The 16,664-nt window shown below is 41.8% G+C and overlaps 1 protein-coding gene across 1 annotated transcript; it reads left to right on the forward strand.

Moving 5' to 3' along the window:
• Positions 1-1,360: 1,360 nt before the first annotated feature.
• LOC126721507 (uncharacterized) lies at positions 1,361-1,918 on the forward strand. The gene has a single exon (XM_050424555.1). The coding sequence runs from the start codon at positions 1,361-1,363 to the stop codon at positions 1,916-1,918; it is 558 nt and encodes a 185-aa protein (XP_050280512.1).
• Positions 1,919-16,664: the final 14,746 nt, after the last annotated feature.

Genomic DNA, 16,664 nt, shown 5'->3' on the forward strand with positions numbered 1-16,664 from the left:
ACCATCTTCTTTAGTAAGCTTACTTCTGAAGAAACAAGAGAGCACATCAAACAAGCCTTGGGGGTGTCGGAGATCAAGCAGTATGAGAAATATCTAGGACTACCATCTTTTGTGGGGAGAAAAAAGAAAGCCAGTTTCAACTTTATTAAGGAGAAGGTTTGGAGAAAATTGCAAGGGTGGGAGGAAAAATTGCTTTCACAGGCCGGGAGAGAGATATTGATCAAAGCAGTAGTGCAAGCACTACCCACTTACACCATGAGTTGCTTCAAACTTCCCCTCGGCCTTTGCAATGAATTGGAGAGCCTAATCAGAAAATTTTGGTGGGGTCAGTGAGGAGACAGGCATAAGATTCATTGGGTAAAATGGGAAACTCTTATTCAACCCAAGTCTGCAGGGGGCATGGGGTTTAAAGATTTGGCTCTTTTTAACGATGTTTTGTTAGCCAAATAAGCTTGGCGACTTCTTCACAATAAGGAATCGCTTGTGCACAAAGTTTTCAAAAGTAAATTTTTCCCTACTTGTTCATTTATGGAAGCCCCAAATAATTCAAGTGGCTCATATGCTTGGCATAGTCTTCTCAAGGGTAGGGAAGTGTTGTGGAGAGGGGCTCGATGGAGAGGGGGTACTGGAGAAACCATTAAGGTTTGGGATTATCCGTGGCTGCCTAGCTTAGAGCACCCATGAATATTACCCCCAGTCATAGATGGTTTGCAAGATGCAATGGTGGATTGTCTCATCAGCCCCACATCTAGAAGCAGGGATAGGGATGTATTGTTTAGCTATTTTGCTCCTGTGGAAGCTGACTTGATCCTTAAAATTCCACTCAGCCCAACCAAGGTTGAAGATAAGCTCATTTAGCCTCATGTACCTAATGGTGTCTATTCTGTGAAGTCCGGTTACAGGTTCCTTGTCAAAGACAAACCAAGCCCATCGTCGTATCATTTCTCCCAAGGTGAAGGCCTAAGTATTTGGAGTCGTATATGGAGGCTTTTAGTGCCAAACAAAGTCAAAAGCTTTCTTTGGAAGCAAGGAAGCTCTGCCAGTTAAGAAAAATCTGGTCCGCAGAAGAGTCCTTGATAAAGACGTTTGCTGCCACTGTAAACTGAAGGCTGAAGACGGTTACCATGCTTTGTGGGACTATTCTGAGCTTTCAGCAATCTGGGAAACTGACGTTATGTGGCTGTTTTGCAAGTCTAAGAAGTTTTCAAATTTTTTTAAGCTTGCAAGATTCGTGTTGGAGAAAGACAGACAACTAGAGCTGTTTGCGTCGATCACGTGGACAATCTGGTTTCGCCAGAACCAACTTCGAACCAACAACAAGCCATTCCCGTTATCCTAGATCATACCGTCAGCTAAGCAAATGCTTCAGGAGTTTACCGAGGTGCATCCAGCAGCTCCGGTGCAGAATTCTTCTCCTCAACAGTCTCGGCCAAAGTGGGAACCCCCTCCTCCGTCACTCCTTAAGATTAATTTTGATGGTGCAGTCTTCAGAGAAACAGAGGAAGCTAGGTTAGGAGTGGTTGTCCGGGATTCTCATGGTCAGGTGCCTGCATCCTTGGCGAAGAAGATCGAGCTTCCATCATCCTCATACGAAGTTGAAGCTCTAGCAGCTGTTCGAGCTATCACCCTTGCTATGGACCTCAACCTACCCTCTTTCATTGTCGAGGGAGACTCGGAGGTGGTTATTTCAGCCTTAAGAAGTGAAGAGGAATCTCTCTCATCTTTTGGTCATCTGATTTCTTCTATTAAGCACTATTTAGTTTCTTGTAATTGCATTTCTTTCTTTCACATTCGTAGGTCAGGAAACTCAGTTGCTCATTTTTTAGCAAAACACGCAAAAACTATTGATGGTGTTTCTATGTGGATGGAGGATGTTCCACCACAAGTTGTTGATGTACTTTTAGCCGATTTTGGCTGATTTTAGTTTTATATAATTTGGAGCCGGATTCTAAAAAAAAAAAAAAAAAAAAAAAAAAGCTTGTAGAAGTAAATTTAGTTAACTTTTTGGTTTATGTGGCTAAATACTTTCAAAGACACTTCTTTAATCTAAATCTAAGAAATGTATAAAACAATTTGAATTTTTTTTTTTTTTTAAAGTTTTATCAAGTAGTATCTGGTTTATTAGAGGTAAGCCAAACCCCTTTATTTTATCCTATAGCTACTCAATTTATGCAATAATTAGAAATGTCTAAGTTTTATCAAGTAGTATCTATTTATCATCTTCTCAATATATATATATATATATATATATATATATGTTTCTCAAAAAAAAAAAAAAGTTTTATCTAGTATCTGAAGATACCAAGAGCCCCATAACTCAATTGGTTGACACTTTCTAGTGTGTTCATGACATTCCCTGATCCCCCATTGTAATTAAAAAAAAAAAAATGTATTTGCAGTATTGGGCACCCGCTCAACATTATCTTCTGATATTATTTCTCTTTGCTTGATTCTCAAAGATTAATAAAATTTCTTCTTCGAGCCTCTCAAAAGAAATTGATTTCTTACCCATTAGTAACTCTATAAGGAGAACACCAAAGGTATGCACATCACTCTTTTCAGTTAACTAGCTTGAAAGGAAGTATTTTAGATCCAAGTACCCAAATGTCCCTTGCACCAATGTTGTAATCTGCGTGTGATACAAAGGAACTGATCTTGAAGCTCCCAAATCTAATATCGTAGCTGTGTAATATTGTCTAAGAGTATGTTACTACTCTTAATATCTCTATGAATGACTGGCGTGGAAGTAGCAGAATGCAAAAAAGAAATTGCCCATGCAGTTTTCTGCTACTATTTGCAAACATGATTGCCATGAAAGCGAGGAAGCATGGCTTGTGCTGTGTGTATGGTCATACAAGGTATCATTGGTTAAAAATCTATACACTAATAGAGGAACATGAATCTCTAAACAACATCCCAAGAATTTTACCACATTTCCATGGTTCACTTGGGAGAGAACAACTACTACGTTAATGAATTGTAATTAACTCAACTCTTATATACTATTTTGGACCTTAACTTTCTTCTAATAGTTGTACATGAATTTAGCATTTGGAGAATTATTTCTATCATAGATAAGTAAGTTTTAATAGCCTAATATTGTACTGTAATCCCCTCCCCCTAAATAAAAATAGTAATGTTAGAAATACAAATTTTTTTACAAAATGCTAATGTGGTGAATGATTATTGATAAATAAAAAAATGATATTAATGGTGGGCTTAGATGTAAACCAATAAGAAATTAGACGCATCAGCAGTTTGTAAAAATATTGTAAAATAATTTGTAGCCGTAAAAAACTTCCGAACACAAAGAAGGTGGATATCTATACCTATTAAATGATTAAATCTATCATTTTTTAAGAACTTAATTAAAATTTTCAATCATTGGTGTTTGAAATATAGAAAATAAGAAAACATGTAAAGATCAAGAGTGAAAAAGGAAATTGGACATAATACACTAAAAACCTAAGACTATTTAGTACACTACAACCGTTTCATCTTCAGTTTTTTTAGAAGCAGATTTATTTCCATTTAAATTATCCAATTCTTTTTTTTAACCTAGATTTATGACACCTAACATTTATTTGATTTTTGTGTGCTTTATGTAGAGATTCTATGATCATTGGATTTTTTTTTTCCTTCCATTGACATGGGCGGCTCTAGGTTGTAGGTACAGTCTGCGGGTTCAAATGAACTCCCAGAGCTGGGCCCAAAAAAAAAAAAAGAAAAAAAACTATATATATATATGAATTTTTTTTTTTTTTTTTACTTCTCCTAAAATAAAATTTTGAACCCTTTAGACCTAAATTTTTTTTGAACCCAACTAAAATAAACTTGAATATGATCATGTTGATAATATTTTGGTTTTTTTAAATACAAACAAAGCTCCAATAATAATCCAATTTTATCTAAAATATGGGGGGGAAATAGTAAGTCTAACAACAAAAGTATAAATTTGTTCATCTTAAATCTTTAAAAAAAAAAAAAAAAAAAAAAAAAAAAAAAACTCCTTTAGAACTTTACAAATTTGAAATAAACTAATACAAAAATCTTATTGTATTTATATCTTGCTTGAAGTTCACTTAACAACAATTATTAATATGTTTAATGTATTTAAAAACAATTGATAATTTCCCATATTTAATCTTTTTTTTTTTTTGAGGGGACCCATATTTAATCTTAGAAACAATAATTAGTATTTTTTTTTTTTTGAGAAACAATTAGTATGTTCATTGTATTAAGAAACAATATGCAATGAACTTATAGTTTATCTTATATGAGAAACACTATGTTTACACTTCAAAACACTTTCATGACAAATCCTAAATGTGGTAAATTATTACTGATGTGCAAAAAAGTAATTTTAGTAGTGAGTTTAAATTGGAATTAATAACAAATTATCACCTAAGATTTATTAGGAAAATATTGTGAAAATGTTATGGACTTAATTAACACTCTCTAAAAATATAAAAAATTAAATATTTGTGAATTCACTAAAATAAATCTTATTCTTTTAAATTTCCTAACTCCTTTCAATCACATATAATATATGTGTGTGTGTGTGTGTGTAATAAAATAAATATTTTGTTCTAGCATAATGAAATTTTAATATAAGTAGCACACAATCAAAAATGTAAAAAAAATTGAAGGTTATATGCATCTTTTTAGTAGGCATGAAACATGCTTATCTATATTAACCACTATATTATGCAATTTTCAATCTGTGAAAACACACACACACACACACACACATATAGTGTGATTTCTATTTTGTTTATAAAATAACTAAATATTACAATTTTTTACAAGGAAATTTATTCAAAAAAGTTTTTATACATCGATAGTTGGGGGATCTGAATCACGAATATCTCTATTGGAAATTGAGGTGCCAAGTAATTAAGCTACAAGATTCTTGGTAAACTTATTGAAATGTTGGAGAAAACTAATAATAAAAATTTCGAGCGACATTTTTGTAATTATTTTAAAACTATGGGATTCATATGATATTAGCACATACCAAACACTAAATTGTGTTTTTTCTTTTTCTTTTTTTTATTGATATGTTTTTTCAGTTTTGAAAAGATAGTTGTAGGAGGCAAAATTTTAAGCCAATTATAAAATGCCACATTAAAATTTAGTGACAAATTCTAAATTAATATGTCATTAAATTAGACAAATCAAGTGTTGACATGTGTCATTTAAGAATATTATTATCTTAATTAAATAGAAATAAATATCTTGATGGTAATTATTCTAATTAAATAGAGATAAATATCTCAATTAAATTGGAATGATAATAGTTAATCATTATCTCTATTAAAATAAATAAAAAAATGGAAATAATTATCTACAAGGAGGTCAATCCCAAGTGGGACTTATCCTTTGAAACCACTATAAATAGAAGGCAACATTCAAAGAAGTTCTTTGAAGTTCTAAGCTCAAAGCTAGAGATATATTGTCAAGACCGTTCAATCCATCTTTCAAGAAGAATGTTCAGAAGCAAAGACTGAGAGGAAAAGAAGTTACTCAGAGAACAACATGAAGCCCGAAGTAGAAGTGTGAGACTAAAAATCTAGTGAACCACGATCGTCGCCGACATTGAGTTCACTATTGCCACCCCTACGAGAAAGCTTTTTCTAAGTCCAGCTTGGCCTTGCACAACCTCAGGCATCATTGATTGTTCATCCATGATTGCTCCCAATGTGGCACCGCCTTTGATAAGGCGAGTGAACTTCAAGTAAAAGTGAGATAAAGATTCTTCTTCTAGCTGTTCATGTTCTTGTTTCTTGTATCTTGTATGTACGATAAGCTATCTCCCCTATTTTTGTTATTATATGTTGTTTGGAATTTCCTTTCAAATTCTTTCTTTTCCCTTGTCATGATTTGTAATCTTGGAATATGTACAATGAAGTGGCTTATGAGTTTCGTTGTGTTGAGTTTGCCCAATAGGTTATTTTGTAATGGTTTAGATGCTTTTTGGTTTGGAGGGAGCTCTAGATAAATGTCTAGGCATGAGATGTTTTTGGTGCGATTAATGAGTTATGACACTTCCATGGGTGGATAGGTTCAGAGGAAGGGATAAGGTGGGAGCAGATGGTTTTTTTTTTTTTTTTGGTTTAGGGCATATAAGGAATGGTAAGCCTATTAAGAGTTGGGTAGATGGGACAGAGGTATTTGGTAAAGTGGAGTAAATTATGGTATGGATGTGTGGTAAGGTTAGGGGAGTCTAGCTCCAGCGATAAGAGATGGGTGAAGTGCTATAGAGGCATGGAGAGAAGAGATGGGTGAGGGCTCTGTAGTACTATTTGATGCTCATGTCCTCTATTTGGTGGTAGCCCTTTTGGGAGGGAATGTGTAGACTAGCATAGTGAGGAGAAAGAATATCATAAGTTAAGATGCGTTTAAAAGAATGTAGCAAACTAGCATCTCGAGTTTTATAGACTCGATTTCAATCTAAAACTTGAGGATTAAAGACTTGATTACCACTTGGTGAGTTGGCAATATGATGCCACATAGATCTCGAGTCTTATAGACTCGAGTTCTAAAAAGCAAAACCGAGTCTTTGGGCCTTGATTTTTGTCAGGAAGAACAGATGAAGAAGAACAGAGGAAGAGGGAAAACGAGAGCTCCGAAGAACAAAGGATGATCTGAAACGATCTGGAGCTCCGAAGAACAGAGGACAATCTGAAACAATCTGGAGCTCTGAAGATCTTGTTGGAGAAGATCTGGTGGACAATCTATAGCTCCAAAGAAGAACGAAGAGTCGCCCACCACTGTGAGCAAAACTGAGTCACAGTGCTCCGTCTTCCTGGTGTGGCTCTCTTAGGCCAACATCCCAATGGCATTTTCAGAAACCTCACTCGTCTCCGCACTCTCAGTCTTCGTCTCAACGCTCTCATTGGTTCACTTCCTTCTGTTCTCGCTGCTTGTGTCAACTTGTGCAACCTGTACTTGCAAGGTAATCTCTTTTCTAGTGATAATCCTGAGTTTTTGTGAAATGGTGGAACTCGAATCTTAAAAACTCAAGTTCCACATGGATTTTTTTCCACATCATATCAAATCACTTACAAATCGAGACTTAAAAACTCGAGTTTTATCTTGGAACTCAAGTTTTAGACACTCGAGATGCTAGTTTCCAACATTGTTTTGAAACGTGACAACTAACTAAATTTTTTGATATTTAATGTTATTTGGAAGAAAAATTCGCCCTTTTGGTGTATCAAATACAGGAGCAAATTGTTGCAATAGCTCTTGCAAGGCTACATTAAGGTTAAGCTGAATGTTGAAATATTTTTGACACCATAATCTATAGTCCTAGACCCTTGTTAGGTGAATTTTTTAAAAAAAATCTTCACTCTCTTGAAAACTTGGCCCCATCAATTTCAAACCTTGCAACAAAACTTGCTGACCTTCATATGTTAAAGTCAGGGCCGATCGTTCCACTAGGCCAGATAGGCCATTGCCTAAGGCCTCCAAGTGGAAGGGGCCCCCAAAATTTTAAAAAAGAAGGGGTAGTAGAAAAAAAATTTTAGTTTAAGATGAAACTCCTAAAGATTTGATACATCCTTGTGATCAAATAACAAAAAATCTGGAACATCCTTATAAACATTGGTACCCCAAAAATTTTTTTGGTCTAAACAAAATCAATTATCCCAAAAATATCATCTTGGACCTTTAAAGAAAGAAGAATTGAGAAGAAAGAAGACAAAGAGAAAGTTGAGAGTTTGAAGAACTAAGAAGAAAGAAGCATTGTAAACTTACTAAATTGTAAAGAAGTAAAAAATAAATATATGAGAGAATAAATGCAATGTGAAAGTTGAGGAGCAGAGGTGGTCACATGGATGGAAGCTTGGGAATGGGAAAAATGATTTGAAAGGAAGGTTCTAGGAAGGTAGTTTTATTTGCTGAATAACCAAATTTGTTCTTTTAAAAAAAATAAATCTGACCACTTATTTTTAATATTTTAAAACACTATTTTTAATATATATATATATATATATAATTAAAACATTATATTCATTAATCTATACAATTTATCTATTATAGTAAAAAGTAATAACAATATTTTTTATTAGTTACTTGTGGTTGCACGATTTTCCTGGCCCAACTTCTGTTGATTAGGCCTTGGCCCAAAGCGCAACCCACAATAAATATTTGTAGAGGATGGGTCAAAGAACTTAGTCTCAGTGAACCTATCCGGTCTAATGCATGGACAGTATTGTTTGCAAAAAGAAATGAAAACACAAGAATGGATCCTTTTCCTCTGATTTTATTTCCTTAGTTTCTTACACAGTTTTTTCCGTCCCCTTCTTTGAGGGACTCCACTACATTATATAGTTCCCTTCCTCTCATCTCAACCTTACACCTGTTGATCATCTAAGTAGCTACTTGAGCACCTGTCCCATCAGACGCCCTCATCAGTCCCTTTGTGAGTTGCAGAGGCCAAGGCGGTACTGTTCAGGTGTCTTTTCCTCATTAATGCGGCCAAGGGGGTGGTTGGGGCGCAATTAATGTGGTGGTAGCTTTCCATGAGATATTTTAGATTTTATTCATTTTATATGTTGGGAGGATGAACTGAAATAGCTGGAGAGAGTTCCTCGTCTGGGATTCGTGATGTCCGAGGAGGAGTTACTCCTCGAACAGGATTCCTTGGCGTTATTGGGATTGCGTAGTGCTTCATATGTGGTTTCCCTTCGGACAGGACGCTTCTCGGACGGGCCTGAATTTGGAATAGCCCATTATTTTCGGGCCGGGCCCCACAATAGCCCCTCAAAACTCCGGTTTTTATCTTTTTCCGAGGAGAAAAGCGGGGTTTTGATGTTTATGAGAGGATGGAAATAAGGAGATCGTGTGGCGCGCGTGCGGACGGTTACTTTTGACGCGCTACAATTTACGAGGCGTGGCCATTAACTTCTGGAGGCGTTATGTTCCTTTCATCCAACGGCGTGGCGTGGATCGAACGGCCATCGTTTTTTCTCGTATTTTTAGGCAGGAGCGATCTTTTCTCTCTCCTCCTGGCTATATAAGACGTCAGAGGGGTTCAGTTCCTTCTTCTTATCTGTATTTCATAAACTTCAAAGGACTCTAGAGAACTCCATCGAATCCCAGAGATATACGAACACTTGCGTCCGTTGCGCCACCGTAGCCGTTCTTTGTGAAGCGTTTCGTCCAAGAGAGATTTCCAGGCGTATCGTTGAGCGTTTTGTGCAGGTACCAGTACATTTCGTTCTTTTCGCCGTTTCAATTCCCTCCTTGGACTTTACTTTTCTTCTTGGTCCCTACTTTCATTTCCCCATTTTAGTTCAGATGGGTAGATTCGAAAAATTAGTAAAAACTTCAGCCGCTATGGAGGCCTTTAGGGCTAAATACCACATTCCCCCTGGGGTTGGACTGCGGTACTGTCCTCTGGAAGGAGTATTGACAGATAGAGTTGAGGGAGAAGTCGTTATCCCCATGATTGCTTTCATAGAGGGAGGGATGACACTTCCCATGCGTAGGATCACAAGGGAATACCTGTTCAACCATAGGTTGACGCCGTATCAGTGTGCCCCGAATATGTTCAAGATACTAGGCTGTGTAGATGTCTTAGACGAGCGGATGAATCTAGGCCTTACTTGGCACGATGTGGCTTATCTGTACGAATGTCACCGCCTCGGGGATGATGGGTATTATCTTAAATCCCGGAACGAGGACGTTAGGTTGATCTCTTGTCTTCCAGTATCCAATAAGACCGTGAAGAATGACTTCCTCATTGCTTCTGGGGAGTGGTTCGACGGTATTCATTGTCCAACTCGGGCAGGAAACCCAGGTGCGGCGCTTTTAGGATTGGTCCTTTTTGGGAAAGGATTTAGTGTTGAGGGGTTATTTTTCTTGTTTTCTTTGTAATTGGAAAATTTCATGGTCTAACCTCACTTTTCTTGGTTTGTTTGCAGACAAAATTCACGTTGCTCCTCGGATAAACTTTGTGAACGTGCCAGCGTTGAACTATCTCCTTAGGTCGGAGATTTACGTCGCCGAGGACGGACAGTTGCGTGCGGCCCATCTGGTTCTGGGCTATCAACCTCTGAGATGCGCTTTTCAGGCAGTCGGTCACGCTATAAGGGCTGGCAGTCCGAGGCTGGCTAGAATTGACGTGTCCAAGGACGGGTTCCTAGCTGACCACGATCTGCCTCCAGTTGTGTTGCCTGGTGTCAGAAATCCCTACTTAGCAGAGCAGCTACCTCCGGTAAACGAGCCTGGCGCTGCTGTTTTGGTTGAAGAAGAGGCTGAATCATCTTATCTTTCCCTTGAGGAAGAGATAGATAAGTTTTACTTCGAGGAGGAAATTTAGCAAAACCCCTTGGTGGAGCTTTCTAATCCCGACGCAGAGCAGGACCAACATTCCGCAGTTGGTATTCCCTCAATCGTTATCTGCTCGGACGATACTTCGGTCGAAGAGGTAGAGCCCATGACAGGAAAGGAAAAGTCTCTAAAGGAGCTGATGTCCTCCCGAGGGAAAGGTCAGTCATCGAAGGGTCAGTCATCGAAGGGACCAACTCCAACACAGGTCAAGACCCTTCCCCCTGTGGTCCCTCAGGGCGTCTCGGACCCTGGCCTTAAGGTTAATCCGGACCTGAAGAAGAAGAGGCCGGTTGACACTCTTGAGGAAGGTGAGGTGATTGCCCAGCCGACCAAGCAGCAAAAGACCACGCGAGCGCCAAGGAGCAGAAGGGGTAACTCCTCGGAGAGCCGGGATGAGGGGAACCTTGCTGAAGTGCGCGCTTCCCCTCGTGCATGGAACCCCAAGTTGGAACTGGATGGGGTTGCCATCCTTTCCAATGCTTCGGTCCGAGAGTATAACCGAGGCCGGGCAGGGTACGTGGCGGATGCCTTAGAGCAACCCCTACTCCTTCCTCGGGACATGGAGGCCTATAGGCGGTTCTCTCAGCCCGAGCTCTTCCTGTCCCTAAAAAGGGATCTCGCGTTGGTAAGTAATCCTTTTACTGTTTTATTAATTTATTTACCCCTGTTAGATTTCTTTTTCAAAACAATCTTGTTTCGTTCGTAGATTACTCAGCAGGTGTTCGTGGCTGATGAGTTTTGCCGTGATAGCCGTAGTCGGGTTGAGGCTGAGACCCAGGCTCGGGCGGAGATGGAGAAAGCCTTGGGGTCCCTCAAGCATGAGCACCTTAAACTCACGGACGAGTTCAAGGTGTCGGAGAACCGGCGCAAAAGTGCAGAGGCTGGTTTAAAGAGTGCCGAGACCCAGGCGGAGGACCAGCGCAAAGAGCTGTACTTAACACAGATTAACCTCGCCACTGAGAGGCAGGCAGTGTAGGAACTCAAGGCCGCCCTGCAAAAAGTTGAGGATGAGCTGAAGCAGGCCAAAGAGGAGGCCCAGCTGATCCGAGAGGCTACTGAGGCCGAGAAGAATGCTGCTCGCCAGCTCGGGGCTGAAGAGACGGAAGCCAGGCTATCCGAGAAGATCCCCGAGGTGTGCAGGGATTACTGCAGTATTTCATGGGCTCATGCTCTCGATGCTGCAGGAGTTCCTGCGGATTCGGCACTAAGACTGCCCGAGAGCATCTTCTATCCTCAGGAGATCCGAGCTAATCCTGATGAAGCCCAAGTCGCTTCGGAGCAAGACCTGGCGGTGCTTGATGCCGTCCTCGTGCCTGATATGGCGAAGGATCCTGCCACAGACTCTACCATTGAGGTTCCTCCTCCTCAGCCCGAGCAGAAAGAAGATCCTCCCGCTAAGGCTTAGCCTTTTAGGCTTTTGATCTTTGTACTCTTTTTTCTTTTTTAATGAGAGTCGTCTTATTTTTTCATTCTTTTGTAAGGACCTCTCTTTCTAATGTACTCGGAATATTAATATAAAATGTTCGTTTTGCTTACTATGGATGTACGTCAGTAGCACTTTAAACATTTGCAACAATGTAGATATAGGTAAATGGTCAAAATAAAAATGGGTTTTTAGGCTGCGCATCTGAGGGTTGCGAGGGTGCTAGACCGTGCGCATGCATTAAAATGATTTCCTTTAAGTAATAATCCCCCAATCCATCATAAGTAATAATTTCCCCTAAGTCTGTGGTCCGAGGGACCATGCAGGACTTAGGTTCTGTTTAAAACTTATGAATAGTTGCCTTAAGTATTAATTTCCCCTAAGTCTGTGGTCCGATGAGCCATGCAGGACTTAGGTTCTGTTTAAAACTTATGGTTTTTCTTGTGGGCTTGGTTTCCCCATAGGCTTAAGTCCGAGGACTATGCAAGGCCTTGGTTTTGTCCAAAACTTATGGTTTTTCTTTCGCGCATTTGGTTTCCCCATAGGCTTGAGTCCGAGGACCATGCAAGGCCTTGGTTCTGTCCAAAACTTATGGTTTTTCTTTCGCGCATTTGGTTTCCCCATAGGCTTGAGTCCGAGGACCATGCAAGGCCTTGGTTCTGTCCAAAACTTATGGTTTTTCTTTCGCGCATTTGGTTTCCCCATAGGCTTGAGTCCGAGGACCATGCAAGGCCTTGGTTCTGTCCAAAATTTATGATTTTTCTTTCGCGCATTTGGCTTCCCCATAGGCTTGAGTCCGAGGACCATGCAAGGCCTTGGTTCTGTCCAAAACTTATGGTTTTTCTTTCGTGCATTTGGTTTCCCCCTAGGCTTGAGTCCGAGGACCATGCAAGGCCTTGGTTCTGTCCAAAATTTATGATTTTTCTTTCGCGCATTTGGTTTCCCCATAGGCTTGAGTCCGAGGACCATGCAAGGCCTTGGTTCTGTCCAAAACTTATGGTTAGTTGCCTCAAGTATTAATTTCCCCTAAGCCTGTGGTCCGAGGAGCCACGCAGGACTTAGATTCTGTTTAAAACTTATAACGATTGTCATGAGTAATAATTTCCCCTAAGTCTGTGGTCCGAGGAGTCATGCAGGACTTAGGTTCTGTTTAAAACTATGAATAGTTGTCAGTGGAACAGCAAGCAGCGGACAGTCATGAAAGAAAACGTATGCTAAGCCATTCTCATTAATAACAATATCTTCTGAGATTATTTACATTCCATGGTCGAGGTACAGCTTTTTCATCCAAATCTTCTGGGTAGTAGGCGCCTATTCCGGCCACGGATGTGACACGGTATGGTCCCTCCCAATTGGGCCCTAACTTGCCCCAAGAGGGGTTCTTTGCGCTGCCAAGAATCTTTCTCATCACGAGATCACCTGGACCCAGAGGCCGCAATTTGACATTAGCATCATACCCCTGTCTCAGCTTCTGGTGATAATAGGCCATATGAATCATCGCTTTTTCCCTCCTTTCTTCAACCATGTCCAGACTCCGTTCCAATAACTCGTCGTTATCGTTTGGGGTAAACAATTTAGACCTTAGCGTGGGAAAGTTGTTCTCGATCGGGAGCACGGCCTCAGCCCCATAAGTCATCGAGAAGGGGGTCTCACCGGTCGATATTCGTGGCGTCGTCCGATAAGTCCATAAGACGTGGGGGAGCTATTCTACCCATCTCCCCTTTGCCTCGTCCAGTCTCTTCTTCAGTCCGTTCACTATGACCTTGTTCACGGCCTCGACTTGCCCATTTCCTTGAGGGTAGGCGGGGGTGGAATATCGGTTAATGATTCCAAACTCGCGGCAATATTCCCTAAAGTTCTTACTGTCGAACTGCAGACCATTGTCGGAAATGAGTGTACGCAGAGTCCCGAAGCGGGTGATGATGTTCTTCCAGATGAATTTTTGGGCGTCCACATCCCTAATGTTGGCCAAGGGTTCAGCTTCCACCCATTTAGTGAAGTAGTCAGTTCCGACTATTATGTGTCGCTTGTTCCCCGCAGCTTTGGGGAAAGGTCCGACTATATCAAGGTCCCATTGTGCGAACGGCCATGGGCTAGAGAGGGGGTTGAGAACCCCTCCGGGTTGGTGGATATTCGGGGCGAATCTTTGGCACTTGTCACACTTCTTAGCGTATTCTTGGGCCTCTCTCTGCATGTTCGGCCACCAGTACCCTTAGGTGAGTGCACTGTGCGCCAGCGATCTTCCTCCGGTGTGGCTTCCGCAAATCCCCTCGTGTAACTCCTCAAGTAAAGACTCGGACTCTTCTGGATGTACGCAGAGTAGGTACGGCCCAGAGTAAGAGCGTCGATATAGTTTGTGGTCTTCTGATAGCCAGAACCGAGGAGCATTCCTGCGTATCTTTTCTGCTTCCAGTTTTTCCTCCGATAAGATGTCGCTTTGGAGGAAACTCTTTATGGGGTCCATCCAGCTAGGACTTTTTCTGATCTGATGGACTTGAGCCGGGTTTCTGCAGATGGGACTTGCCTGTGATAGATCTTCAACAAGGATCATTCGCGGCAGATTATGCGCCAAGGACGTGGCGAGAGTGGCCAGCGAGTCTGCATGGGTGTTCACGCTCCTGGAAATGTGCGTTAGACTGAAGGATTCAAAACTCGTCTGTAGCCGTTTGACTTGTCCCAGATACTCTTGCATCCTAGTATCTCGAGCTTCAAGCTCGCCCATCACTTGTCCGACCACTAATCTGGAGTCCGAGAATGCTTCTATTATTCTTCCACCCAACTTTTGAACCATCGCCATCCCTTGAAGTAAGGCTTCATACTCGGCTTCGTTGTTCGTAGCCGAGAATCCGAGTCTTAACGATTTTTCAATAGCTGCGCCGTCCGGCGATATTAAAACTATCCCAACTCCTGATCCTCTCTGGTTGGCCGCGCCATCCACGTAGACCTTCCAATGCATGGTCCCCCCTGCTGAAATTGCTTCAACCAATTTTCCACCCAGGTCTTTCTTCTCGGTCATCGTTTCTATAGAGGGCTCAGCAAACTCCGCTACCAAGTCTGCGAGGACCTGTCCTTTGACGGAGGGTCTGGGCATATATTTAATATCAAAGGCCCCCAAAAGAGCACTCCACATGGCGATCCTTCCTGTGTAGTCAGCGCTTCGAAGAACGGCTCGAAGGGGAAGCTGAGTCAGAACGATGACCGTATGCGCTTGAAAGTAATGAGGAAGCTTCCGGGTTGCATGCACTATTGCCAGAATTGCCTTTTCTATAGGTAGGTATCGCACCTCGGCCTCATGTAGTGATTTGCTCACATAGTACACCGGCCGCTGCACCCCATTATCATCCCGTATTAGTACTAGGCTTACAGCGTGGGGAGCTACGACGATGTAGGCAAACAGCACCTCATCTGTCTCAGGACTGGACATGATGGGTGGTTGGGACAGGTAGTCCTTAAGCTGCTGGAAAGCTTGAACGCAATCCTCCGACCATTCGAACTCTTTCCACTTGTTTATCAGAAGGTAAAAAGGTCGACATCGATCCGCCGATCGTGATATGAACCGATTTAATGCCGCAATCATGCCAGTGAGCTTCTACACCTCCTTCGGGTTCCGAGGAGTCTGTAGGCTGTTAATAGCTTTGATTTGGTCGGGACTTACTTCTATCCCCCTGTGGGTGACCATGTACCCTAGGAATTTCCCAGACCCGACCCCGAATGAACATTTGGAGGCATTCAGCCGCAACCGGTGCTCCTTTAAGATAGCGAAGACTATTCCGAGGTCTTTCACGTGCTCGGAAACCCTTTTACTCTTCACAACCATATCGTCTATATAAATCTCAATGATCTTGCCCAGCTGTGGCTCGAACATCCGAGTCATCATCCTTTGGTAGGTTGAGCCCGCGTTCTTTAGCCCGAACGGCATCACCTTATAATGATAATTTCCAATGGGCGTCATGAAAGCCGTTTTCTCTTGGTCCTCTAGCGCAAGGGGTATCTGATGATAGCCTTGGAAGGCGTCCAGGAAACTCATTCGAGGGTACCCCACGGTTGCATCCACCAATCGGTCGATTTTGGGTAGGGGGAATGGGTCCTTGGGGCACGCCTTGTTCAGGTCCATGAAGTCCACGCAGACCCTCCACTTCCCCGTCTTCTTCCTTACCACCACTGTGTTCGCCAACCATTCGGGATAAAAGACTTCTTTGATAGCCCCTGCTCTTTTCAATTTTGCCACTTCGTCTCTTACGGCACTAGCGTGTTCCTTTGAAGGGCGTCGGGGTGGCTGCTTCCTCGGAATGGAAGAGGGGTTAACGTTCAGGTGGTGACAGATGAGGCTAGGATCAACTCCCGGGGCATCGTAGGCGTCCCATGCGAATACGTCGACATTTTCTCTAAGAAATCTGACTAGTTCCTCCTTTTCTTGAGAGGGCAATTCAGAGCCGACCTGAAAGAACTTCTCCGGGTCATCTTTGACAGCAATCTTATCTAAACCTTCACACCTTATCTCCTCGACCAGCCCATCATCTTGTCTTGCCGAGGAGGCTGGTTGCTATAAGCTTTCTGGGGCCGAGGACTCGACTAAGGGCCGATGTAAGATGGCGGCCACCATACACTTCCTGGCTACGGCCTGATCTCCTCGGATCTCTTCCACTTGTCCTCTGGATGGGTATTTTACTTTTTGATGAAGTGTGGAGGTCACGGCCCCTAGGGAATGGATCCATGGCCTTGCAACTATCGCGGTGTAGGGTGAATAAGCGTCGACCACGATAAAATTCACCTCCACCACTTTCGCCCCAGTCTGTACGGGCAGTCGGATTTGCCCCTTTGGTGTAACCATCCTTCCCTCGAAGCTGAGAAGGGGGGAGTCATAAGCTACCAAATCTTCCGGCTTCAAGTTCAGCCCCTT

The sequence above is a fragment of the Quercus robur genome, chromosome 4 (genome assembly GCF_932294415.1).
Source record: "Quercus robur chromosome 4, dhQueRobu3.1, whole genome shotgun sequence".
Classification (NCBI taxonomy): domain Eukaryota; kingdom Viridiplantae; phylum Streptophyta; class Magnoliopsida; order Fagales; family Fagaceae; genus Quercus; species Quercus robur.